Source organism: Haliotis rubra, unplaced genomic scaffold (assembly GCF_003918875.1).
Source record: "Haliotis rubra isolate DU_JTF1 unplaced genomic scaffold, ASM391887v1 Scf222, whole genome shotgun sequence".
In the NCBI taxonomy this organism is placed as follows: domain Eukaryota; kingdom Metazoa; phylum Mollusca; class Gastropoda; order Lepetellida; family Haliotidae; genus Haliotis; species Haliotis rubra.
Window position 1 is genome coordinate 300786 of NW_025766248.1, and position 25946 is coordinate 326731.

General features: G+C 41.1%; 1 protein-coding gene across 1 annotated transcript in view; it reads right to left on the reverse strand.

The window, feature by feature from the left end:
• LOC124277484 (ribitol-5-phosphate xylosyltransferase 1-like) overlaps positions 1-25946 on the reverse strand; it is a 196386-nt gene that overhangs the window by 28750 nt on the left and 141690 nt on the right. The window contains 1 exon segment of the mRNA XM_046713181.1: positions 12649-12748. Coding sequence (XP_046569137.1) covers positions 12649-12748 — 100 coding nt within the window.

Below are 25946 nucleotides of genomic sequence, written 5' to 3' on the forward strand. Positions count from 1 at the left end.
GCATGTGGAGATCACACATTGGGAGGTGCATCTCATCCATGCATGTGGAGATCACACATTGGGAGGTGCATCATATCATGCCTGTGGGATCACACATTGGGAGGTGCACACATGCATGCATGTGGAGATCACACATTGGGAGGTGCATCTCATACATGCCTGTGGAGATCACACATTGGGAGGTGCATCATCTCATCACACATTGGGAGGTGCATGCCTGTGGAGATCACACATTGGGAGGTGCATCTCATCCATGCAGTTGTGGAGATCACACATTGGGAGGTGCATCTCATACATCCATGCATGTGGAGATCACACATTGGGAGGTGCATCTCATACATGCCTGTGGAGATCACACATTGGGAGGTGCATCTCATCCATGCATGTGGAGATCACACATTGGGAGGTGCACCTGATACATGCCATGACATGTTTACAACATTGTCCAAGATGACAACATGGTTGTTGTACAAAGAGTATAGAGAATGAGACTGATGACTTGGCCTGCAATGGGAAACAAGTCATCATCATCAATCAAACAGCATGTTCCCACCATGAGCTTAAACAGCACATTCCCAGTGTGACTGCATGCTTCAGATACCAGCTTTATGTCCTCACAGCCTGGACAAAGAAGATCTGAGATGATAGCTATATTTCCTAATCACCCCGAACCTCTGGAACCCCTGTGTGATCATTAGGTCAATTACAGACTTTCTTCTTACTTCACTCCTTTCTGGAACCCCTAAAGAAATATCACTTTTTTATGGACTTTCTCCTTTACACCCTACTGGAACCTCTGTGTGACCATCAGGTTGGTGAAGACATCCTTCTTACATCACACCCTACTGGAACCTCTGTGTGACCATCAGGTTGGTGAAGACATCCTTCTTACATCACACCCTACTGGAACCTCTGTGTGACCATCAGGTTGGTGAAGACATGCTTCTTACATCACAACCTACTGGAACCTCTGTGTGACCATCAGGTTGGTGAAGACATCCTTCTTACATCACACCCTACTGGAACCTCTGTGTGACCATCAGGTTGGTGAAGACATCCTTCTTACATCACAACCTACTGGAACCTCTGTGTGACCATCAGGTTGGTGAAGACATCCTTCTTACATCACACCCTACTGGAACCTCTGTGTGACCATCAGGTTGGTGAAGACATGCTTCTTACATCACCCCTCTACTGGAACCTCTGTGTGAGTGAGTATGGTTTTACACCGCTTTCAGCAATATTCCAGCAACATCACGGCAAGGGGTCACCAGAAATGGGTTTCACACATTGTACCCATGTGGGGAATTGAACCCGGTCTTTGGCATGACGAGCTAACGCTTTAACCACTAGGCTACCCCACCACCCCACCTCTGTGTGACCATCAGGTTGGTGAAGACATGCTTCTTACATCACCCACTACTGGAACCCCTTGTGTGATCATTAGGAAAGAGATAGCCTTGGTCCTTAAATGATAAACCTGACCAATTTGACGGTGTTAAACTAAACAGCAAAGGCTGATATTCACTGGAGGCCTTCATGCCTTGGGATGCAGTCATCAATCTCTGGTACATGATGAGATGAATGTTAAGTCATCACCTATCGCTGTCACCGACTGAGTGATTAAACCAACCCTACCCTGTGGCGTAATGCTTCCTCACACCAAAGTCTTCCTGGGTTATGGAAACGCCATCATTAAACTCCCTTATCAACTACTTCTTTGATGATAATCCGCCTCTCAGTCTGTGAAGTGTTTTTTTCAGCTGATTTTTTCTTAAATTAGAATTTATCAGCTTCTTACAAATGTATCACCATCTTCTAACACGGCACCACATGATTCAATTCATAAGTGGCCATGCTATTTGATGTTCCTGTACACTTCTTCCCCCCAATTGTCAGTTAGTGTTGATAAAGCACTGTTATGAATGATAATGGGCTCAATTTGGATGACAAATTTACAAAGAAGCCGAGACGTGTAACTTTGATGTATTGTCTAGAGCATAATGTCTTGAGTATTGATCAGGACAAAAAGCGGAATTCTGATATTACTGTTCCTGTAATGGCTTTTCTTCTGAAACATACTTAAGTACGTAGCTTATAAGCAAGTCAGAAATAATAAGTCACCTAGAGTACTAATGTGACAAGGTAACTGGGATTCCTCACTGAATCAGCTGAAGCAGCCTTGGTGAGAATTACACTGTGATTTATCAGGCTAAAACGTCACTGGACATGATGGCCTGAAGTGCCTATTACACAGCTAAACATCTCCAAGACTGATACACAAGTGATGTTGAAACACACAAGATTGGCATCCTCTGCCATAAAAAACCACAATTGCTAAACTTTATCACGCCATAAATCTGGGTGTTAACAGATTTCAGGGCCCAGAGCCAGTCCATTCAGTCTCTGTTCACAAAAAGAACCAAATCTGAGCGACAGCATGTTAGTATGATTTACGACAGCAATTCAAACTGAAAACACGCTCAGAGGAAGTGTTGAAAAATCTTCTTCTTACAGCTCTCTAGTTGTAAAACTAAAATAATTTTGACCCACTACAGGACTGTGACATCTGTGATAAGAAAGAAGCTAACCTGATCCTGTTTGTAGGTGAGTGCAGGTTGTAAGGTTATCACAGATACAAAACACTGATGTTCACACACATGCATGCAGTCACAGACCACCACAGGCTTCCATAATGCCCCATCAAGAGGGTCCTGATGAGTGAGTGAGTGAGTTTAGTTTTACGCCGCACTCAGTAATATTCCAGCTATATGACGGCGGTCTGTAAATAATAGAGTCTGGACCAGACAATCCAGTGAGCAACAGCATGAGCATCGATCTGCGCAATTGGGAACCAATGACATGTGTCAACCAAGTCAGCAAGCCTGACCACCCGATCCCGTTAGTCGCCTCTTACGTCAAGCATGGGTTACTGAAGATCAATATTCTAACCCGGACCTTCACGGGTTGGGTCCTGGTGAGACCTGGTGTTGTACTGTAATGTTCTAATGTGCTGGCATCGTTCTGCTGTCTTTCTACTATCTTGTGTTGTACTGTGTCGTGTTCTGCTTTCATTTTACTATCTCTTGTTGTAATGTGTTGTGTTCAGCAGGTGCCCTTTCACAGTGTTGTATGTTTTGTTCTACAACTCTTTTCATTGGTTTGTATTGTAATGAGCTGTTCTGTGGTGTGTCATCATACTATGTTGTGTCTTACTGTGTTATTAAGCTCTACTTTTTATTCTTACTGTGCTGTAGTTTGGTTGTACTGCTGTATTTTTACAGGGTGGTATCGTGTTGTTCTGTGGTTTGTTGTATTGTCTTTCATTGTGCTGCATGTTTTGTTGTACTGTGTTGTATTATTTTGTTGTTAGGTGTTGTGTTGCATTAGGCTTTGTTGTACTGTGTTGTATTATTTTGTTGTACTGTGTTGTATTATTTTGTTGTACTGACTTGTTGTACTTTGTTGTATTGTGTTATGTTCCATATTGTACTATTTTTGTTGTACTTGTTACATGTGTTTTATTAAGTTGTACTGTGTTGTGTTTACAGAGTTGAGTTCTGAATCACTCGGCCAAACAATATGACAGTTGTTATTGAATCCGTACATCATCAGACCAGTCACTTAAGGTCCATTTAGGCTTCACATTGACATTTTTCTACTTCAATCCAAAATTCAATATCAATACACCAAATGCAGACAGCACCAAATTCAAAAGCAGTAAATTGTACAACACTACTACACTTCTTGTGTGGACGAAGACGACACGATGGACAAAAATAAACTGAATATTCTCGAACATGTCATGCAAAAAATTAATACATACATCCACTACAAGTGTTACCTAATAACATTCATGAGCTGAGACTGAATAATTTCTCCAAATGGGACCATCAAATAGAAGGGCCAGACTCGGCAATCCGCAGTAAGTTTGACATTTCCAATTTACTCGACAGCCATAGAAGCAGTAGGTTCTGCTAACATTGACAGTCATCGGGATCCATCACGATAATGTGGCCACAATAATGAAAAAGAATGGTTTAAAAAAAGCAAGGGAATTAAAGCTTGACACTGGGACGTATCTAAATTCAGAGAGCCACCACAACTAACATGATTGTCACATTTTCATCTGAAGCAGACGTGAGTGTAGGTTTTCTGCTGGATATATCATCCATGCTAAGTGACAAATGTTCGCCCATCACATCCAGATTTTAAAGATTTTCTTCCTCAATTCTTTTTAATCTGTGTTACAAGCTGCAGCTACTCTAGGCGGATTCCTCTTTTTATGTAAGCAACATTTCTGGCTTGTCGAAAACACTGCTAGTTGGAGAGAGGAATTACGATTCTGAAACAGTTTTTCTCACATTTCAATCCTTATTATACACACACTGAACTTGATTAGTAAAATGAGGAACAGTTAAAAAAAAAAAAAAACTGTGAGAGACAAGAGTTATATTTGCCTGGTACTTTTCTGCACTTGTATTTACAGGTCCCTTGTTTGTGAACTGTTGTAGTGATGAAGAGCTGACCCAATATCATTGAATTAAAAATCAGTGATTTAACATCACAACATACTTTCATAGTCAAAAAGGGGCGGTGGGGTAGCCTAGTGGTTTAAGCATTCACTCGTCATACTGAATACCCGGGTTCCATGCTTTACATGGGTACAATGTGTGAAGCCCATTTCTGGTGTGCCTCGCAGTGATATTCCTGGAATATTGTTAAAAGCAGCGTAAAACTAAACTCACTCACTCACTCATGGTCGAAAAGATAAAAAATAAGTCTGTAAGATTACAGATAACGTTTCCATAGGTATTTTGCATGTTTTAAACCAACACCCAAATTCAGTCTGAGAAGCTGTCAATTCATTGAGGATGGTAGCTTGAGGCTGGCAATTTAAGGCAATCGTGAAGGGAACGGTGACGTGAGTTGACGCTGCCACTACACCTGCGACTGCCAACCCTGTACACTTAGGGATAGCCTGTATTGACCAGTCGACATCCTCCTTCATTCAGCAAGGAACTACTCCTGACCAGCTCCGGAGACACACCAGACAGCTCACACTCTATCTTGCTCCAGACAGTGTGTGCCCAGGAAAGATTTACACAGATCCACTGACAATTAGATCAGATTGATCATTTCTTGTTATAAAGAAAATATTGAGTCTTTTCCTCAGCAGAAATCATCTCTTCCGATGAGGAACATTTCACGAACAGAAAGTAGATGCTGTAGACAAAGCATCATCATCTGTTATTGTTATGAGCACATCGTGGAAGTGTCCTCCAACAGACAGAGGGTGTAAGTGGGGACGGGTCACCATTGTTGTGGTCTTGATGTCGTGTTCCTCATGCCAATAACCAGCCTTGAGACAGACAGTAAAATCGAGGATACGTGTGCAGTCTACTATATGTTCAAAACAACCTATACCTGGAAAGTGCGACTGACTTTGAGGACAGAGAAAGAAATGGTTGAAAGTCTGTGCATGGTCCTCTCTGGGTACATATACCATAGTCCCAAGTCAAAAATGGTAAAACTTTGTCCCAGACTTTTATGACTAATTAAATCAACAAGGTAGTGTCAATGATTTCTGGTCCAGACTGTTATTATGTTGCAATGGTAGGTCGTTACACACAATTTGACTAAAATATACAAGTGTCTCGGGACCAAACAAACACAGTTCATTACAGCCATCAATTTGTCTAAAGTGAGAGCATTATAAATGTGGATAACTGTAAATCAGTCTACAGTTTTTGACCTAGACTGTAACGACAGATAAAATCAGGCACAATGGCATCAACAGTGTCTGTACCACCCTGCAATAGTGAAGTGACTGTACCAGCTATACTGTACAAGTAAAACACTGCTGCCAGAAGGTTCCTTGTGGTCTCCAAATACTGTAAATACTTACAGTACAACCAGAAATTATTGAGAATTAAAAGATTGTAAATTTTTTATTTTTTTCACTCATTACTCACATATTAAATGTGAATATTAGCAGAACATAACTCCAGATTCAAAGACAGGCGAACAGTTAGTATTTATCAAGTCACCATGGGCAGCAATGCAGGCTTCAACGCGGCGGGGCATACTATTGATCAAAGAAGTTAGAAAGTCGTGGTCCATGCTGTCCCAATATCGGACCACCTCTTCTTTCATTTCAGCAATATTTGTCAGATTTTTCTTATTGACACTTTCCTTCATAAGTCCCCAAACATTTTCTATTAGATTTAGGTCAGGGCTATAGCTTGGCCAATCTAATAATGTCATATTTTGGATCTGAAACCAGGCCTGTGAATGCTTTGAACGATGTTTTGGGTCGTTGTCCTGCTGGAAAATCCAAACATTTCCATAGAACACGTGTGAGCAGATGGAAGTAAATGTCCCTCGAGAATATCTGTGTACCGCTCACTGTTCATATTCCCTTCAAATACACAGAGGGGCGTTGCCCCTAACACAGATATGCCATCCCACACGTTAAATTTCGGACTGTACTTTGGGCGCTGATACAAAGGATTTTCAGTTTGTTTGGTCCAGAATTTCAGTGTATTAGGAAACTGCCACACAGAACTTTCCTCTGAGAAAATCACATTGTCCTAGTTAAAATTTCTATGCTGTAAGCACCAGTTCAACCTTCGCTCCTTTTGTTCAGGTTTCATGATCGGTGATGGAATTCCTCGACTTTTCTGCCAACCCATTGCATGCAGCTCAGTTCTAATTGTCTCCTTACAGACAGCCACAGTTCCTACTATCAATCATATCCAGCCTTAAGTTTTCTAAACTCCTTCGTTTGTTTTTAGAAACAAGAATACCATGCCGCCTCCTGTCACCGACAGTCAATTTTCTGGGCCTACCTACGCCTCCCTGGTGCTCAATGCCATATCCATTTGCAATATTTTTCAAAACACGATAAACAGTGGACAAAGGGATGCCTGTTCTACTTGAAATCACTTTAGCTGATCTGATGTCCTTGTTATAATACTCTAAAATCAACTTCCTCTTCTCTAAATCATCAATCCTGAGGATCACTGAAAATGTCGTCTGCTAGCGAATACACAAAGGGGGATAACTCTTCACAAACTAATGAAAAAGGATTAACGGAGTTGTCTCTCTTGAATGAAACCAAGCACTTGATAGCTGGTCAAGGTTGTTTATATTAGAAATCCAATTAAACATATTCCTAAATTTCTCAATAATTTCTGGTCATACTATAATAGCCAATGTTGACATCTAATCCACAGGAATTCTAAGCCACTCACCAACTAGCCAGAAACCACCTCTTCAGAATATAGAGTATCCTTTTGGTGAATGGAACATCATTTTTAATTTATATGCTATCTATTCGTTATCTTCATTTGGGAAGATTTGGGAAGAGCTGCAAAAGAAGTGCTGCTCTCTTCGAATCCTTCACAAGAATCATCCAAGGAACCCTTGAGGCATCATTCTGACATGACATACTAGTAAATATAGGATGTCAATGCCAGAGAGTAACCAGTCTCAAAACCGATTACATTGGGAATAAAACACGAAATTGTTAGCAGAATTATACAAATTGTTCGCTGAAAATCAGTGAACAATACCTGGTGTTCACTACAAGGGGATATGCATTATCTGCATGACCATGATTGAATCACTAAAGATCATAGTTAAAAATGTTCTTGTGATGGGTTCTTGAATCTAGAACGTTTGTTGTGTTGAAGCTATTTTCCAGTAGATGAGTTGTGCAAGTCTGAGAGATGATGGAATTTTTGTCCTGTTTTGCATCAGTTTGGGTTTAAAACAATAAAACTAGCCTCATCTTGATGAAAGCCATGTTCATTATGTGCTTGAGGTGCAATCGTGATCTGAAACAGTCATCCAACAAGAAGTGAACCTTGCAAGGTTTTACTTCATAACGAGATGAAACTGCCTCAAAGTGCTTCAGAGTGCGAACTTTTGGCTTGGTGATGTAATAGTGATGCCAGTGTATTAGATAAAGATGAGCCAAAATGGAACTTGCAGCTTGGCATTAAAAACATCATTCACTTTTCCATTCTTCAGGTCCTAATGGTGCTGCCATTACAACACATTTTACCATGTTCATTCAGGCAGTGGAAGAAGACATTTAGGTACATTTGGGTCATCTAGTGAATTTAGTGTAGTGGGAGCCATCTTGCTGATCTGTTACTCATCAAACCAGAAGTAGACAAACCAGCGGTTGATAGCATGAGCAGCTCGGAGCCTTAGGTGAGTTAGTGAGTTTAGCTTTACGCTGCTTTTAGCAATATTCCAGCAATTTCAAGGCATGGAACACCAGAAATGGGCTTCAACATTCTACCCATGTGGGGAATCATAACCGGGTCTTCAGCTTCAACCACTCGGCTATCCCACCGCCCCAAGCCTTTGGTGAAATAATGGTAGCAAGTCTTTATCGTGGAATCCATACAAACATGTTCAAACAATGATTTCATCACAGCGGAAGCTGAAGCATATTATTAACTGCTGCTCGATTCCCAAAGTACACAAGTGCTGAAACGAGTTTTTGCAACAAGAACTAATGTTTGTGGACAACTTGAAACTAATTTGGAGTCGGTTCTACTTTTAACTTTTGATATGTTCTAGACGCAGTATTTCGAATACAGCTAGTATGAACGGTCAGACTGACTAGAGGTTGACAGCATGAACACTTCATTCCTGAGTATCCAATGTGAAAAATGGCATTTGTTTTATGTTCCATACAAACATTTCATCGGAGAGAGAAAATGGATACATATTTGAGAGCAAAATACCCAAGTGCTGCAAACTAGTTCATGAATCAAATACTTCAAGTGTGGTCTTTAAATATTAGTTCTTAACCCGTTCTACTCTGATCTTTCTCTGAATGGAAGTATGCCTTATAAACAGCATTACTAGCATCAGTGTAGGGCCTTTCACCAATCATGTTTGGAATTCTAAGATGTTTTAATATGGTTCTCCCAGTTACACCATTATCATAGTCTACTGTTTTGGTCAACTATTACTTTATTTTTCTGTGGAGTAGTCTAATGGTTAAAAGGTTAGCTCATCAAATCAGGGGCGGTGGGGTAGCCTAGTGGTTAAACATTGGCTCGTCACGCCGAAGACCCAGGTTCGAATCCCCACATGGGCACAATGTGTGAAGCCCATTTCTGGTGTCCCCCGCCGTGATGTTGCTGGAATATTGCTAAAAGCGGCGTAAAACCAAACTCAGTCAGTCAGTCAGTCATCAAATCAAACTGCCATTTTCTATTCCCCACACAGGCACAATGAGTGAAGACGTTTCTTGTGTCCCCTGCCGTGATATTGCTGGAATATCGCTAAAAGAAGCATAAAACAATATTCACACTTGTGATCATGAAATCAGAGAAAAAGTATCTGATAATGTTTTCACTTTGGAACAATTGTTCCTTGTTCTGATTGCTACGGAGTCACCAAACAGTGCCTGATATTGTTTCAGTCTGGATGATTCATCACTGTTCCTGTAATCATGAAGTTACTGAAATGGTGTCTGAGAGTGTTGACACTGTTCCTTGCCTTTCTGATCATGAAGTCATAACAATAGCATCTCACTGTATTTCAACTTTGAACCACAGTACCTAATGAGAGGAAGAAAGCATCTGTCGAAGAAATCGTACCTCTTGCACGGAGCTGACCAAAAAAATGTGAAGACGATCCTACCTATAATATTCATTGACATTTACATTATTATGTCATTTTTCATATTCTACATAAAAAAAATCCCACTTTTTCTATCTGTGACATGGTAACAGTCTGACAAGTGATGAATGTATTTCCTCAGAATCGATCAAATTCATGCCCATTACTACAATCATCTGTGTGTTTTTTCTAAGTCAGCCTCCAAATAATCTTAGAATTCTTTATCTGGACTGCGCCATCTTCATAATACACTCTGCCACGATCACCATTCACTTCAAGTGCAGTTTTTATTCCAACGGGGAATTCAGAAATCAGACAGTTGCATTTTTTCCCCAAGACAATAAAGAAGCAAATGAGAAACTTGACACTTGACTTTTTGTGTGCACCAATATTATCTACTTATTTAAATTACAGCAAGTTTAGGAGGACTGCCAAGACTCTTAAAAAACTACCTTCAGGAGGTGTATTTACATGACATTTCGATAATGTGTTTGTCAAGTCTTATTTAATGCTGCAATAACATGCAGCGTTCAATACGCTGTTGATGTTACCAGGAAACCATATTTAATCAAGCACCTGTTGGCAGATTCTCCTCATTTCTTATGGACATCGCTAAACAGACATGTTTCCTTAGTTCTTCTCTAGAAATATGCTGCACAAAAAAGTTAAGGACCAGAATATGTTGAAGGTTATTTTTTGTTGTGAAGAAGGAAGATACTTCGAGAAAAAATTCCCAAAATATTCCTGATCCTAAACTTTTGGGGGTTTGTTTTATGACTAATATTACTGATATGATGACATATGGGTGTTGGTAAAATGTGTGGCTGTTTGTATCAGCTTGAGTGAGTGAGTTTAGTTTTACACCGCTTTTAGCAATACTACAGCAAAATCACAGCAGGGGAAACCAGAAATGGGCTTCACACATTGTACCCATGTGGGGAATCAAACCCAGGTCTTCAGCATGACAAGCGAACGCTTTAACCACTAGGCTACCCCACTGCCCCTTGTATCAGCTTGAACTACAGCCAGTTCTACAGTGGGTTCCACTGATATACCACAGTTTAACATGGACATCCCACTCAGCCACTGTATTCTGTCTCCAAGTCAATAACTACTTGTTTTATCATCTTAATGCCTTGCAACAGGCAAGTTTCAACAAATACCATCTTTAATGTCAGCCTTGGTCTGAACCACGGGCCTTGTGCTCTCCAGGCAGCTCAATCAACGAGACTACATTGATGGTTAAAACAAAATTTACCTAACGGGAGGTTGCGTTAAACAGGAATTCCTTTCTTTCTGAATATTCGTAACAAAGTCATAACATATTATTATAATAATTCACATTCACTTGTCAAAAAGTAAACATAGCCCTACTTGAAATTCGACGCAAGTAATCTTTGTGAAAATTATACATAAATATCTGCTCTTTGTAAACATGTAAAAACTTTTCTTGTCTCTCTATGGTGCCTTCCCAATATTAAAAAAACATGTTTTTAATCTCTATTCAGCCACGCCTAAAAGCCAAAAAAGCAATTATGAGGTTAGCATATTCCTGTGCTTTTTTATCCAATATCTTTACCATAATTGGGTTGTTTGCTACAAAACGTATCTGTAATTAAATCTATTTCTAACAACATACAAATTGGGCAGAGATGATAGCATTAATCACCTTTAAGAAGATTATTCAATCAAAATCGTGATCGGTACTGATGTCAAATTAAGTACGTTTCCTTGTCAAACCCTTGTTCTGACCTGAAGAGCACCAATCTCAGCTTTCCGAAATAGGTTTGTTTCAGGAGGTGATTGATGTCGCATGTCTGGCCTCGTCTTGTACATATCATTCTCATTTGTCACTCACTCGCTCCTGTTCATTTCACTACTGATCCAGAGAAGGGGAGCCAAAAATGAAAATGCCGACATATTTGATAATTGGCATTCCAGGTGATCATCTCATGACTTGCAAATCGTCTGCTAATGAATCAATTTCTCGGTGGAGCGCAGTAATCAAGCTGAGATTTATCTTTATTTGATTATGCCATGGACGGGCAGAAGCATTCATCATCTGAAATAACGTCCTTGTGTTAACCTGTTACTCCATCGATGGCCATTCATATTGTTCTCGCCTAGGAATTATGTAAGATATATTGACGCTCAACAAAAACATTACTAAGCTGCATCAACTTAGAGATTCATGAGTTGCAAATCCCGGAGATAATATTCCCTTGGCTGTTGTAGCCGAAAGATGAATTCCATACTCAATGAACATGATCCGTCTTCATTATGATATTCCTCAACGAACAATTTATTACACATGCCAAAGTGACTTGTTGTTGAACTATCTGACACAACATGGGCGAGGTAGCATTGGGAGACGTTAGGAGTCTGCGTAGGAATTGTGTGGAACTGACTGATACAACATGGGCTAGGTAACAATGGTAGTATACAACAGTCTTTGTATGGAATTCTGTTTCACTGGATGACAAAATATGGACTTCACAAAGGGAGTATTTATGAGTCTTGGAGTTGAATTCTGTTGACTTACAAAACATGGACGTATTCAACAGTCTTTGTATCAAATTGTGTTGAACCAATGGACAAAACATGGAATGGTAACAGAGGTTGTTTTCAAGAATATTTCAGTTGAATTATGTTGAATGGCTGACAAAACATGTACTTATTCAAGAGTCCTTTGAAGAATTCTGTCAAACTGACTGACAAAACATGAACTTAGTAAAGGTACTATTCACAGACATTGTGTTGAACTGAGTTGAACCAACTGACAAAGCAGATCAGATAGGTTACTCCCATCACAGACATTAAACCATATTTATTCAACCACAGCAGGACAAATGAGAGGAATTGCCAAGTTCTACTCTATGTTGGCACCAGTATCCCTCTCTGAGGTGAGCGGATGGCATGATATACCACAGTCCACGTCTGTGAAATCTCCAATCACAGTTCCACTTGAGATTGTTGTACTGATTTGGGCAGCCTTACCTGAACTTGATGCTGTGAATCTTTTTGACTCCATAGCTCCATACGCCTCCCATCTTCTTCTCAATGAGTCCTCCCAGGATGTGCTCCCACAGGTAGATGCCTGCAAAACAAATACGCGGCATTAGTCACAACCACTGGGTGCAGTTGGATCTCATGTCAAAGTATGAAACAAGTCATTAGTCACAACCACTGGGTGCAGTTGGATCTCATGTCAAAGTATGAAACAAGTCATTAGTCACAACCACTGGGTGCAGTTGGATCTCATGTCAAAGTATGAAACAAGTCATTAGTCACAACCACTGGGTGCAGTTGGATCTCATGTCAAAGTATGAAACAAGTCATTAGTCACAACCACTGGGTGCAGTTGGATCTCATGTCAAAGTATGAAACAAGTCATTAGTCACAACCACTGGGTGCAGTTGGATCTCATGTCAAAGTATATTAGTCACAACCACTGGGTGCAGTTGGATCTCATGTCAAAGTATGAAACAAGTCATTAGTCACAACCACTGGGTGCAGTTGGATCTCATGTCAAAGTATGAAACAAGTCATTAGTCACAACCACTGGGTGCAGTTGGATCTCAATGTCATGGATCTCATGTCAAAGTATGAAACAAGTCATTAGTCACAACCACTGGGTGCAGTTGGATCTCATGTCAAAGTATGAAACAAGTCATTAGTCACAACCACTGGGTGCAGTTGGATCTCATGTCAAAGTATGAAACAAGTCATTAGTCACAACCACTGGGTGCAGTTGGATCTCATGTCAAAGTATGAAACAAGTCATTAGTCACAACCACTGGGTGCAGTTGGATCTCATGTCAAAGTAGTCCCACAAACAACTGGGTGCAACCACTGGGTGCAGTTGGATCTCATGTCAAAGTATGAAACAAGTCATTAGTCACAACCACTGGGTGCAGTTGGATCTCATGTCAAAGTATGAAACAAGACGTAAGTCACAACCACTGGGTGCAGTTGGATCTCATGTCAAAGTATGAAACAAGTCATTAGTCACAACCACTGGGTGCAGTTGGATCTCATGTCAAAGTATGAAACAAGACGTAAGTCACAACCACTGGGTGCAGTTGGATCTCATGTCAAAGTATGAAACAAGTCATTAGTCACAACCACTGGGTGCAGTTGGATCACAACCACTGGGTGCAGTTGCATCTCATGTCAAAGTATGAAACAAGACGTAAGTCACAACCACTTGGTGCAGTTGGATCTCATGTCAAAGTATGAAACAAGTCCTAAGTCACAACTACTGGGTCCAGCTGGAGCCACAATCAAGACGTGAAAGCATCCCAAGTCAAAACCACTGGATCAAATACTGACAATAAAGGAGTTCTAACACAAAACGACTGGATCAAGATGGATCCACAATCAAGCCATGAAAACGATTCCTGGGTCACAACTAATGGTTCCAGTGGATCCACATTCAATGGATCATGTTGGATCCATAACCCAGCCATGAAAGGTGTCCTAAGTCACAACTAATGGAATCCCACAGGACCTAACAACATCATAATATCAACTTTAATTCTTGTTGATACTTTGATTTGAAAGATGAGTTGTAAGAAAGTCAGGGTTCAACTAAATCCATTGTGTTGTATCAGTTTACTAATACATGTAAGCATCACAAGAATATTGGCTGGTATAGATGTAGTAGGGTATCAATATAATCAACTACCCCTCCAGCCATGCTGTCTACAGAGTGCAAGGGGAGGTAAATGAGATCATAATCACCATGCTGTTCTATAGCACATCCCCATGTTAAAGGCACAATGTCACACATTTACGACAATAGTTTGGTTTATATTATACATACTAGGATATATGCAATCACTTAGTTTCCTATTGACACATTAAAAGACTTATTATCCTTTACGACTTGCCGGAAATCGATAATTGAAACTTTGAGGCAAACAGCTTCCAAACAGAGAACACTTGCCATATATGAAATGTAAACAATTGTTTCCCGAACTGGTTTCAATCACAAGTTGTGCGTAGGATATTCGTAAAGAGCGCTCAAAGGGACCTAACTCTATGGGGTTTGTTTGAAATAATGTTTGGTCGGTAGAGGGAGCGAGAGTGCAATATTGCATTAATTCATTTGAACTTAATAATAAATAAATAATTTTTAAATTGAATAAAATATATGGTAGCTTCCCTTGGGGCTGATAGTATTACTGAGAGAAATGCATTATTTATTTTTAGAGAAGTGTGAATCACACACTCACTACATGTTGAATTTTGTTCTACTTGAATATTGTAAAATTGGTATATTGCATTTCTTCCCCTCCTACCACAAGCTGCATTGTGTCCCTTAGATCTAACATCAGATAATCATGAAAACATTCATCATTAGACATAAAATCTGACAAAGAAACAGAAAGAAAAGAAAAGTTGCTTTTATGAAACACATTGTCTTTAATCTCGTCAAGCAGAAAAACAGAACAAATTGCATTTATCTCTGTAGAGACGTTCACATTAATGTTGGATTTCAAATTCAATTTAACATACATAGATGATCAATCAGATATTTGAAAACGAATACGAAGAGAGATTTCTTATAAAAGAGATAGAACAAAACGTTTTTGATCATTTCGAAAGTTGATTCCTTCAAATAATCCAGATTCATCATGTCTTAGAAGTTGACAATGCTCATTGAAAACCTAGGCAAATCTTCATGCCATGGGTAGTATTATAAGAGAGATGTTTCATGTAATGAATAAAAAGCGTCCTGGATGCCTGCTACATTGTGCTCAACTATCTTTGATCTTAAATCGGTGGTATTCTCACAGATATTGCATCACACAAAGGAGACTGAGGGCACAATCATTTTAAGATCATTATTGTCCTTCCATGTCCGAGCCATCAAAGAAAAGACAGAGCCAATCAAAGAAGAATTATAACATATTCTTTTAATTAGGAAGCATTCACTCCAGGGAGAGCCTATAAATAGAGCTGTTCAAGACACAGTCTTCAACACCGTGCTGTAAATTCACAAGGAAATAACGCCAGTCAAAGAAAGTCAAACAGAGATCTTTGAAGGATGCAATCAAATAAGAAGAGAGTAGCGACAAATTTAGCTGACTTTTCAGCGAATGATTTGGAGCTGACAGTGACATGACTCTGCACTTGATTTAGCTCCAGTCTCTCTGGACTCGGGGAAAGAAACAGGAAGAAGTAATGAGGCTATTAACACTCACCACTTTGATCAAATATTAGGCGTACTTTGAATCTAATGGATAGGTGAAGTGTTTCAGCACGTCACGCCACTCTTATGCAATAAACAGTTACGAACGGAGCCACAATTGATCCAGCATCCCATAAACTGACCCATAACTGCTCACCTCAAAAGACATGGTGTCTAATAGACCCCCTTCTATTGACTGCCTATCACCAAATACATTCATCCTGAAAATGTCCTACAGTAATAAGGTCAGGAGAATAAAGAAGCGTGGATTCTCCAGTCTCCATATACTGCATTATCTTCTTCCCCACACTCTGTCTCTATCTACTGCATCACCTATTGCCCCACCACCTGTCTCCATGTACTGCATCCTCTATTGCCCCACCACCTGTCTCCATGTACTGCATCCTCTATTGCCCCACCCCTGTCTCCATGTACTGTATCCTCTATTGCCCCACCGCCTGTCTCCATGTACCATCCTCTATTGCCCCACTGCCTGTCTCCCTGTCTCCATGTACTGCATCCTCTATTGCCCCACCACCTGTCTCCATGTACTGCATCCTCTATTGCCCCACCACCTGTCTCCATGTACTGTATCCTCTATTGCCCCACCGCCTGTCTCCATGTACTGCATCCTCTATTGCCCCACTGCCTGTCTCCATGTACTGCATCCTCTATTGCCCCACCGCCTGTCTCCATGTACTGTATCCTCTATTGCCCCACCGCCTGTCTCCATGTACTGCATCCTCTATTGCCCCACCACCTGTCTCCTGTACTCCATCCTCTATTGCCCCACTGCCTGTCTCCATGTACTGCATCCTCTATTGCCCCACCGCCTGTCTCCATGTACTGCATCCTCTATTGCCCCACCCCCTGTCTCCATGTACTGCATCCTCTATTGCCCCACCACCTGTCTCCATGTACTGCATCCTCTATTGCCCCACTGCCTGTCTCCATGTACTGCATCCTCTATTGCCCCACCGCCTGTCTCCATGTACTGTATCCTCTATTGCCCCACCACCTGTCTCCATGTACTGTATCCTCTATTGCCCCATCGCCTGTCTCCATGTATTGCATCCTCTATTGTCCCCACCACCTGTCTCCATGTATTGCATCCTCTATTTCCCCACCACCTGTCTCCATGTACTGCATCCTCTATTGCCCCACCACCTGTCTCCATCCTCTATTGCCCCACCACCTGTCTCCATGTACTGCATCCTCTATTGCCCACCACCTGTCTCCATGTACTGCATCCTCTATTGCCCCACCGCCTGTCTCCATGTACTGCATCCTCTATTGCCCCACCACCTGTCTCCATGTACTGCATTGTCTATTGCCCCACCGCCTGTCTCCATGTCAACATATTCTGAATCCCCTATTCTGTCACAGTTGTTGGCTTGGAGCCTAATCTGGATGTTGACATGGAATTAGGAACATTATTATCACATTTATGCCACAGTAGTCTGTGTAATAATGCCAGCAGGCCATTTACTGTCTTTGCTCTACATCACTGTTGTTTTATTTGCCCTCAAATCAATAGCCAGAGACTGGGACTCCCAAGGCAGCAGCGACATGCATCCTTCCAAGTATGAGACATTCAGCTCACAAATGTAGCATGTCTTAAAAATACAGCTATAAAAATACATGCTGTTAGACTCTGGAGATAAGTCTGCATGATTTATGACATTCCAGTACATTTTAATTCTACTACAATGGTTTGTTTGTATCTCAAGACAATTCTGTATAAACTAAAGCATACATGTCACTGTCTCTTCCATGCTTCCCTTGTGTGTCATGGCTTCTAAGTTCCAACATTCCTCGGTCACTGATGACAGAGGGGCAGTCAGGTAGCCTAGTGGCGAAAGCGTTTGCTTGTCATACCAAAGACTCAGGTTCAATTCCCCACATGGATACAATGTGTGAAGCCCATTTCTGTCGTCCCCTGAAGTAGTATTGCTGGAGTATTAGTAAAGTGGTGTAAAACCACACCCACCCACTTACGATAGATATTTAATTTGAATTGTAACACTTGAACACTACTCAAGAGACTTGTTAAATATATCTCTTCTAGAAGCTTATCAAAATCCCCTAGAAAACAGCAGCTGGTCTGAAGCAAACAGACTGGTCACATTACTTGCTTCCAGGACACGTAAGCATCATGTTAACATCGACAAGATTAAGGTATCTCTGGCTCGCCAACCAATTACCTTCAGTTTTAGAATTTGGAATGTTAAAGATGAATGTTTCAATCTTTGTCCTTGATGTCTCAATACCAACATCTGCCTAACTCACGGTCTCCATTAACACCAGGAATAAACAGTGGTTACCAAGGCACTGCAATGTAATAACTTGAATGACTTGTAAGTTATGGACCGTCATGTACTTTTTCAGGTCATGACAGGAAATAAGACCTGATACTTGTCCAGGAAAGACATCAAAGAAAAATATTGTGCTTGTTTGGCAAGTAAGGCCACCTCCACAGCGATGACACAATCAACAAGACCATCCTAATCTAGTGATGACACAGCAAACCAGACCATGCTTGTCAAGTGATGACAAACATACATGGCAATACTTGGCAAGTGATGTCAAACAAGACAATACTTGGCAAAGTGATGTCAAACAAGACAAAACTTGGCAAAGTGATGCCAAACAAGACAATACTTGGCAAGTGATGTCAAACAAGACAATACTTGGCAAAGTGATGCCAAACAAGACAATACTTGGCAAGTGATGTCAAACAAGACAATACTTGGCAAAGTGATGCCAAACAAGACAATACTTGGCAAAGAGATGCCAAACAAGACAATGCTTGGCAAGAGATGCCAAACAAGACAATATTTAGCAAGTGATGACAAGTAAGACAATATTTAGCAAGTGATGCCAAACAAGACAATATTTAGCAAGTGATGCCAAACAAGACAATGCTTAACAAAGTGATGCCAAACAAGATCATGCTGGTCAAGTGATGACACAGCAAACAAGATCATACTGGTCAAGCGATGACAGGGCAAGCAAGATCATGGTTGTCAAGTGATGACAGGGCAAACAAGATCATGCTTGTCAAGCGATGACAGGGCAAACAAGATCATGCTTGTCAAGCGATGACACAGCAAACAAGATCGATGACACAGCAAACAAGTTGTCAAGCGATGACACAGCAAACAAGATCATGCTTGTCAGCGATGACACAGCAAACAAGATCATACTGGTCAATGAGCAGATGACATGCTTGTCAAGGGGCAAACAAGATCATGCTGGTACTGATGACACAGCGATGACAGGGCAGTGATGACAAGCAAACAAGATCATACTGGTCAAGTGATGACACAGCAAACAAGATCATGCTTGTCAAGAGATGACACAGCAAACAAGATCATGCTTGTCAAGCGATGACAAGATCACAGACACAGCAAACAAGATCATGCTTGTCAAGTGATGACACAGCAAACAAGATCATGCTTGTCAGCGATGACACAGCAAACAAGATCATGCTTGTCAAGCGATGACACAGCAACAAGATCATGGTTGTCAGCGATGACACAGCAAACAAGATCATGCTGGTCAAGTGATGACACAGCAAACAAGATCATGCTTGTCAAGCGATGACAGGGCAAACAAGATCATGGTTGTCAAACAAGCGATGACAGGGCAAACAAGATCATGCTTGTCAAGCGATGACACAGCAAACAAGATCATGGTTGCAAACAAGAAGCGATGACACAGCAAACAAGATCATGCTTGTCAAGCGATGACACAGCAAACAAGATCATGCTTGTCAAGCGATGACACAGCAAACAAGATCATGCTTGTCAAGCGATGACACAGCAAACAAGATCATGCTGGTCAAGTGATGACACAGCAAACAAGATCATACTGGTCAAGCGATGACAGGGCAAACAAGATCATACTGGTCAAGTGATGACACAGCAAACAAGATCATACTGGTCAAGCGATGACAGGGCAAACAAGATCATGCTTGTCAAGCGATGACACAGCAAACAAGATCATGGTTGTCAAGCGATGACACAGCAAACAAGATCATGGTTGTCAAGCGATGACAGGGCAAACAAGATCATGCTTGTCAAGCGATGACACAGCAAACAAGATCATGCTTGTCAAGTGATGACACAGCAAACAAGATCATGGTTGTCAAGCGATGACACAGCAAACAAGATCATGCTGGTCAAGTGATGACACAGCAAACAAGATCATGCTTGTCAAGCGATGACAGGGCAAACAAGATCATGCTTGTTGATGACACAGCAAACAAGATCATACTTGATGACACAGCAAACAAGATCATGGTTGTCAAGCGATGACAGGGCAAACAAGATCATGCTTGTCAAGCGATGACACAGCAAACAAGATCATGCTTGTCAAGTGATGACACAGCAAACAAGATCATGCTTGTCAAGCGATGACACAGCAAACAAGATCATGCTTGTCAAGCGATGACACAGCAAACAAGATCATGGTTGTCAAGCGATGACACAGCAAACAAGACGTTGCTTGTCAAGCTATGGCAAGGGCAATGAAACTAACACAGTTCTCTTCGTAATTCGCAACCAAACAAAGCCATCATTTGAAGGGTTTAAACCCTAAAGCATGTTCTTGCACAAATTATGTCCCTGATGGGTTTATATCTCATTCGACTGTAGAATGTCAAATACCATCTGACAAGGTCTTCGATCATGCTGAGCCTTTGCGAGTACACATTTTACACTTAAATGGATCTTTTCTCTCCTATGCTGAAAATATGAATCATTTCCAGCTGCTGTTTAGATAACCTTGGGAGCTTGCTGTTAGTCCACATATGGAAGAATCACTTGCATTGATGCCCAGTTTCGTTGCATGAGTAGTTACAGTTTTGATGAATCAAGTTGATCTAATTCGGTTTTCACAGAAGACAGTACTTGTAAAGTCATTCTCAGAGGCTTTTCTTTATCACAGGCTCAAGATGTGCTTCTATCCAAAAGGGAGCTTTAAAGAATTATGTTGCCATGGTAATGAGCAGATGCCATCTGCCCAAGCCTGCCCCACCTAGAGTGAAGAATACGGAATCAGAAAGGGATTACTTCAAGTGCTGCTGTATTGAATCCTGATCAAATCTGGCCTTAGTCACACGTAAAAGTGGGCTTAAGGTTCCGAAGCTCACCTGGTAAAAAGTGGTCAAAAAACTCAGAAACCGTGACTAGTCACACAAAAGTTATCTAAGTATTAATACTGCGATTGATTGAGCGAAATCTTTTTCAATCATCATTCTGTTAAAAACTAAATGCATGTTATTTTCTTTCTTTCCTTTGTGAATGTTTTCATGTTAAGTTTAATTTCAGCTTGGTGGGACTAATTCAGATGCATGTTTCTGGGTGAGTGAGCTTTAAACCCACACTTATTTAACACTATCAATACTATAGAGGTTGTGGGGTAGGTGACACAAAAGGTCTTTCCTGCATTTTCCCTTTGAGGAATAGAACCAGGGTGTTTATTGTCTTGTGGAAATGCCTTAACTACTGGGGTACCAAACGATGTCTGTCATAGCATTACAGATCTGTTATGTCAAGCACTCTTCTGATGTCCTGTACATATTGGTAGGTTGGTTGGTTTGTTGCTTAACGCCGCACTCAGCAATATTCCAGCTATATGGCGGCGGTCTGTAAATAATTGAATCTGGACCAGACAATTCAGTGATCAACAGCATGAACATCGATCTACACGATTGGGATACAATGACATGTGTCAACCAAGTCAGCGAGCCTGACCACCCGATCCTGTTAGTTGCCTCTTACGACAAGCATGGGTTGCTGAAGACCGATTCTAACCCGGATCTTCACAGGTAGTGTACGTATTTTGCTTAGTTGGATTCCAGTCTACATGTTGGTCCTGGTTATGCAACAAAAAACAGACGCACAGTGGATTACCACAAATCAAATCATATCATCTATAGTTTCCTTTCACTAAACATAGAATATTACAGATTTATTATATATATGTTGACTAGACAAAGATGTACAGCTTGTATAGGATAGAATATTACAGATTTATTATATATATGTTGACTAGACAAAGATGTACAGCTTGTATAGGATAGACAATAACAGATTTATAACATGAAACATAAAAAGATCTAGCCCATGTTCAACAAGAATCGTTCCATCGCTCTCTTCCACAACTTGCTCCTGGGAACTATTATTTCCAAATCCATAAATCATAAGTTGCCAATACCAAAAACCTTTTAAGCAAAACCTACGATGAGTGCTTACAGAGCTGTGATAAGTGTATAGTTCTCTTATTGACCTCAACTCATCAGACCCAAACACAGCGGCAATACCAAACACGGAAACACATCAGCACCTCAACTCCGCGTTAATGCATCTAAATACAGTCTCTTACTCATAACACTGATGACACCTTCCTCCATACATATCTCACTGTTACCCAACGCTGGTTTCAGAACGTCCGTCCAATCAGGAAATGTATACCATGTTGATCCTTTGCTTTAAAACCTCCGACAAATATTGATGCACAATGCGCAAGCACTAGATTCCCAAACTGTCGGTAATTGTCTCCGCTTCATCCAATATCTTGTAGACCATTTCTCTGTGGTGACACTACTGTAACGATTAAAAGTTGTTTGCGTTTTACTTATGGTCAGACCGGCTACTGGAAGCCGGTGCTAGTGTAAACATACAGATTTGTCTTACTTCTTCATTACTGGAAGCTGGTGTATGATACTGTGGAATCAATGTCTGAATCCTGCCGCTGAACTCTTGAGCATGGCTGACGATTGACACAGCAAATAAACATGGCTATGTAACTCACAAAATACATTTTTCTCAAGAGCCACATTTTTAACACATTACTTGAAGCCTTGAATATTTTAGTGCATGACAAAATTCAATTTGTAAAGTGGTAAGGAGGTTTTGTAAGCTGCCCTTTTAACACAAATTAATCAATCAGAATTCTTTCATTCAGGACATTTCTTTTCAAAACTGGTGATAAAATGTCAAGAAGGTTCATTCTTGATCAGTCTTGCAAGTAGAGTGTCACACTTCCTTTTAAAACACTCTACAAGACTAATTTGACATCCAGCCACAAAATGAAATCTTAATGAGGCATCAGGGGAAAAAAGCGGCAAAGCAATAATCATAGAAAATCTTGAATAAAAGAAACATTTGCACAAACTGGATAATATTAGTCAGTATGTGTAATGAAACACTACCAATTTTTGACAATACCAGCAGTTCATGAAAAGTTGAATGAATCCTGCCCTTCTTGTCACAAAAGCATGCCAAGGCAAGGCAAGTGTTCACCTGACTGCATATGCTTAAATTATCCAAAACAGGAACCTGTCCTACACACTGTAAGCTTAATATGACACTTGTGATTCTGATCAAATTCTCAGCAGTCTTTGTTTTCCTGTAATGGAAAGATTGAGTGAAAGGATCTTGACTTCACTGTTGTATCTTCAAGAGTGAGTTGCAGCTGGGGTTGACGCAACTTGTAACAATAGACACCAGAAATGGGCTTCACACATTGTACCCATGTGGGGAATCAAACATGGACCCTAAATGCTTTAACCATTTGTTCCCCCACCACCTCTGTATCTTCAAGACAAAAATGGGGTAAAAATGCACTGCTGGAATCAAACCCAGATCTTCTGTATGACACATTAACCAATGAACCACCTCAACATTTCCTTAACTGATGCTTGTTTCACCTTCTTGCAATTATTTTCAGATTATCAAATAAATGTCACCATATACATGATGTTGGCTACTGAGTCTCCTTACAGAATGAATTCTACACTGTATTATTCAACAGTAGAAATAGAGCTGACGGTTAGAGATCCAGACTAGGAATGGGAATGGCTCATTTCATGTGAACTTATCATACATATGTGCAGTCATAGGCTTTTCCTGATTGTAATGGCCCCAGGGAAGTAAAAGGAATTAATCCAAATCAGTTAAGGCGAAGAAAATGTTGTTGGCTCAAAAGGTCAGTAGGTGAACACGACCCTTTCTGCCCCGAAGCAACCTCGAAATCTGACAAATTGTCACTTGATGACCAGGCTTGAGAAATCAGTGGCGAAAGCTAATAACAAGATCAAAGGAGATGGAAGCCATTGGGTCCTCCAACTCGAGTCCTTGGCCCTAAAAACTGACCAACTTGGCATCAATAAGTCACGATGCAGTTAGAGTAGTTCCCTCCCTGCCTCCGCAGGCAAATTACCTTCCTGCAGGAACCAGGGTGCTTGCCACAAATGGCAAAGGTTATGTAAAACACCCAGGTAGAAATGAGTGAAGATTCATCTCCTGGCTCTGAAGAATCAAAAGCGAGGTCAATTTCGCAACCATTAACTACAAACTTTGCCAGATGCCACACAAACCATAGTTGTTCATCCATTAGAAGTAATGCAGGTCTGTGATGAGGGAGGAGGGAAGTGGAATTCTTCAACAACAAAGTCTCAATGGGCATGTGGGTACATGGACAAATGGGACAAAGGTCCCGAATTAATGACTCGAGGGGGCAGTGGGTAGCCTTGTGGTTAAAGCGTTCCCATATCAGGGCGAAGACCCATGTTCCATTCCCGCATGGGTACAACGTGTGAAGCCCATTTCTGGTGTCCCCTGCCACAATATTGCTGGAATATTGCTAAAAGCAGCGTAAAACTAAAACTCACGCACCCACTAATTACTCCTGAAGGTGGGAACTGTAATAGCTACTTTGTGAAAAGGTGGTCACATAAAAACATCAGTTATTATACCATTGTTATTTCTGGATCAATCTGGCCTTCGTGAAGTGTGCAAGAACCCCACAACATTTGAAACTGAAATTGGAGTGGGACAGAATCTGAGTGTAGGGTGGAAATAGCACTAGTGGAAGTAATGACAGGAAATTGTGATATTTGCGTACAAGAAGATACCTGTGTGGAAGGTAATGTTCTGCCGTGGCGGTTCAACCTCCCACAGGGCAGAGCAGAGCAACACTGAAATAAGATCAGTTGAAAACAAACACTCCAATAACTGCAGCTGAGTCACCACTGAACTCAGACTATTGGTTACAAAGATGGCATTGGTATTTCAACACGAGTTCCTGGAAGACGACTGATCGTAAGAAGAAACCGTCTGCAACACACACCTGCAAGTTTGCTTGAGTGAGTTAGTTTGGTTTTACGCCGCTTTTAGCAATATTCCAGCAATATCACGGCAGGGGACACCAGAAATGGGCTTCACACACTGTACCCATGTGGGGAATTCAACCCGGATCTTCAGCCTGACAAGCCAATGCTTGAACCACTAGGCTGTCCCACTGCCCCCAGTTTGCTTGAGGTGTGAGTGAGTGAGTATGCTTTTATGCCACTTTTAGCAATATTCTAGGAACACCAAGCAGGGGACACCAGAAATGGGTTTCACACATTGTATCCATGTGAGGAATCAAACCCAGGTTTTCGGTGTGACGAGTGAACACTTCAACGACTAGGCTACCCCACCCCAACCCCCAGCCCCCTCTAGAGGAATGATGACACACATGTATAGCAGTGCTTATTGTAGGCTCACTGTTGACTGGGGAGGCGCCTCAAGTCACTCTTGAACTAAGTGTAGGTGTGGGTGTCACATGTGTGATTTAACACCTCACCTAGCAATACTCCAGCTGCTTGTTAGTTGCCTGTAAAAAGTTATGTCTGGACCAGTCGAGAATGATATTGTGAACACACAACAATCCACAACCAAGTCACAGAACCTGACCACCTTATCCAATAAGAAGCCTCAGACAACCGCCATTGGTCACGGGCAACATATTCTCAACAGGAATCCCTCTAATGTATAGATTAGCGCTTCTCTGAGCATCTGTCAACCAAAGGAGAATATCAGTTACGTTAAAGGCATGATTTCCAGCAAGATCTGTTGAGTTGAATAATGACCTGGCCAACCAATGGAGACCTCAGAAATCCCAACCTCATGGTCGGTTGGTTGGTTGTTTAATGCTGCACTCAGCAATATCCCAGCTATATGGCGGCGGTCTGTAAATAATCAACTCTGGACCAGAGAATCCAGAGATCAGCATCATGAGCATCTATCTATGCAATTGGGATACAATG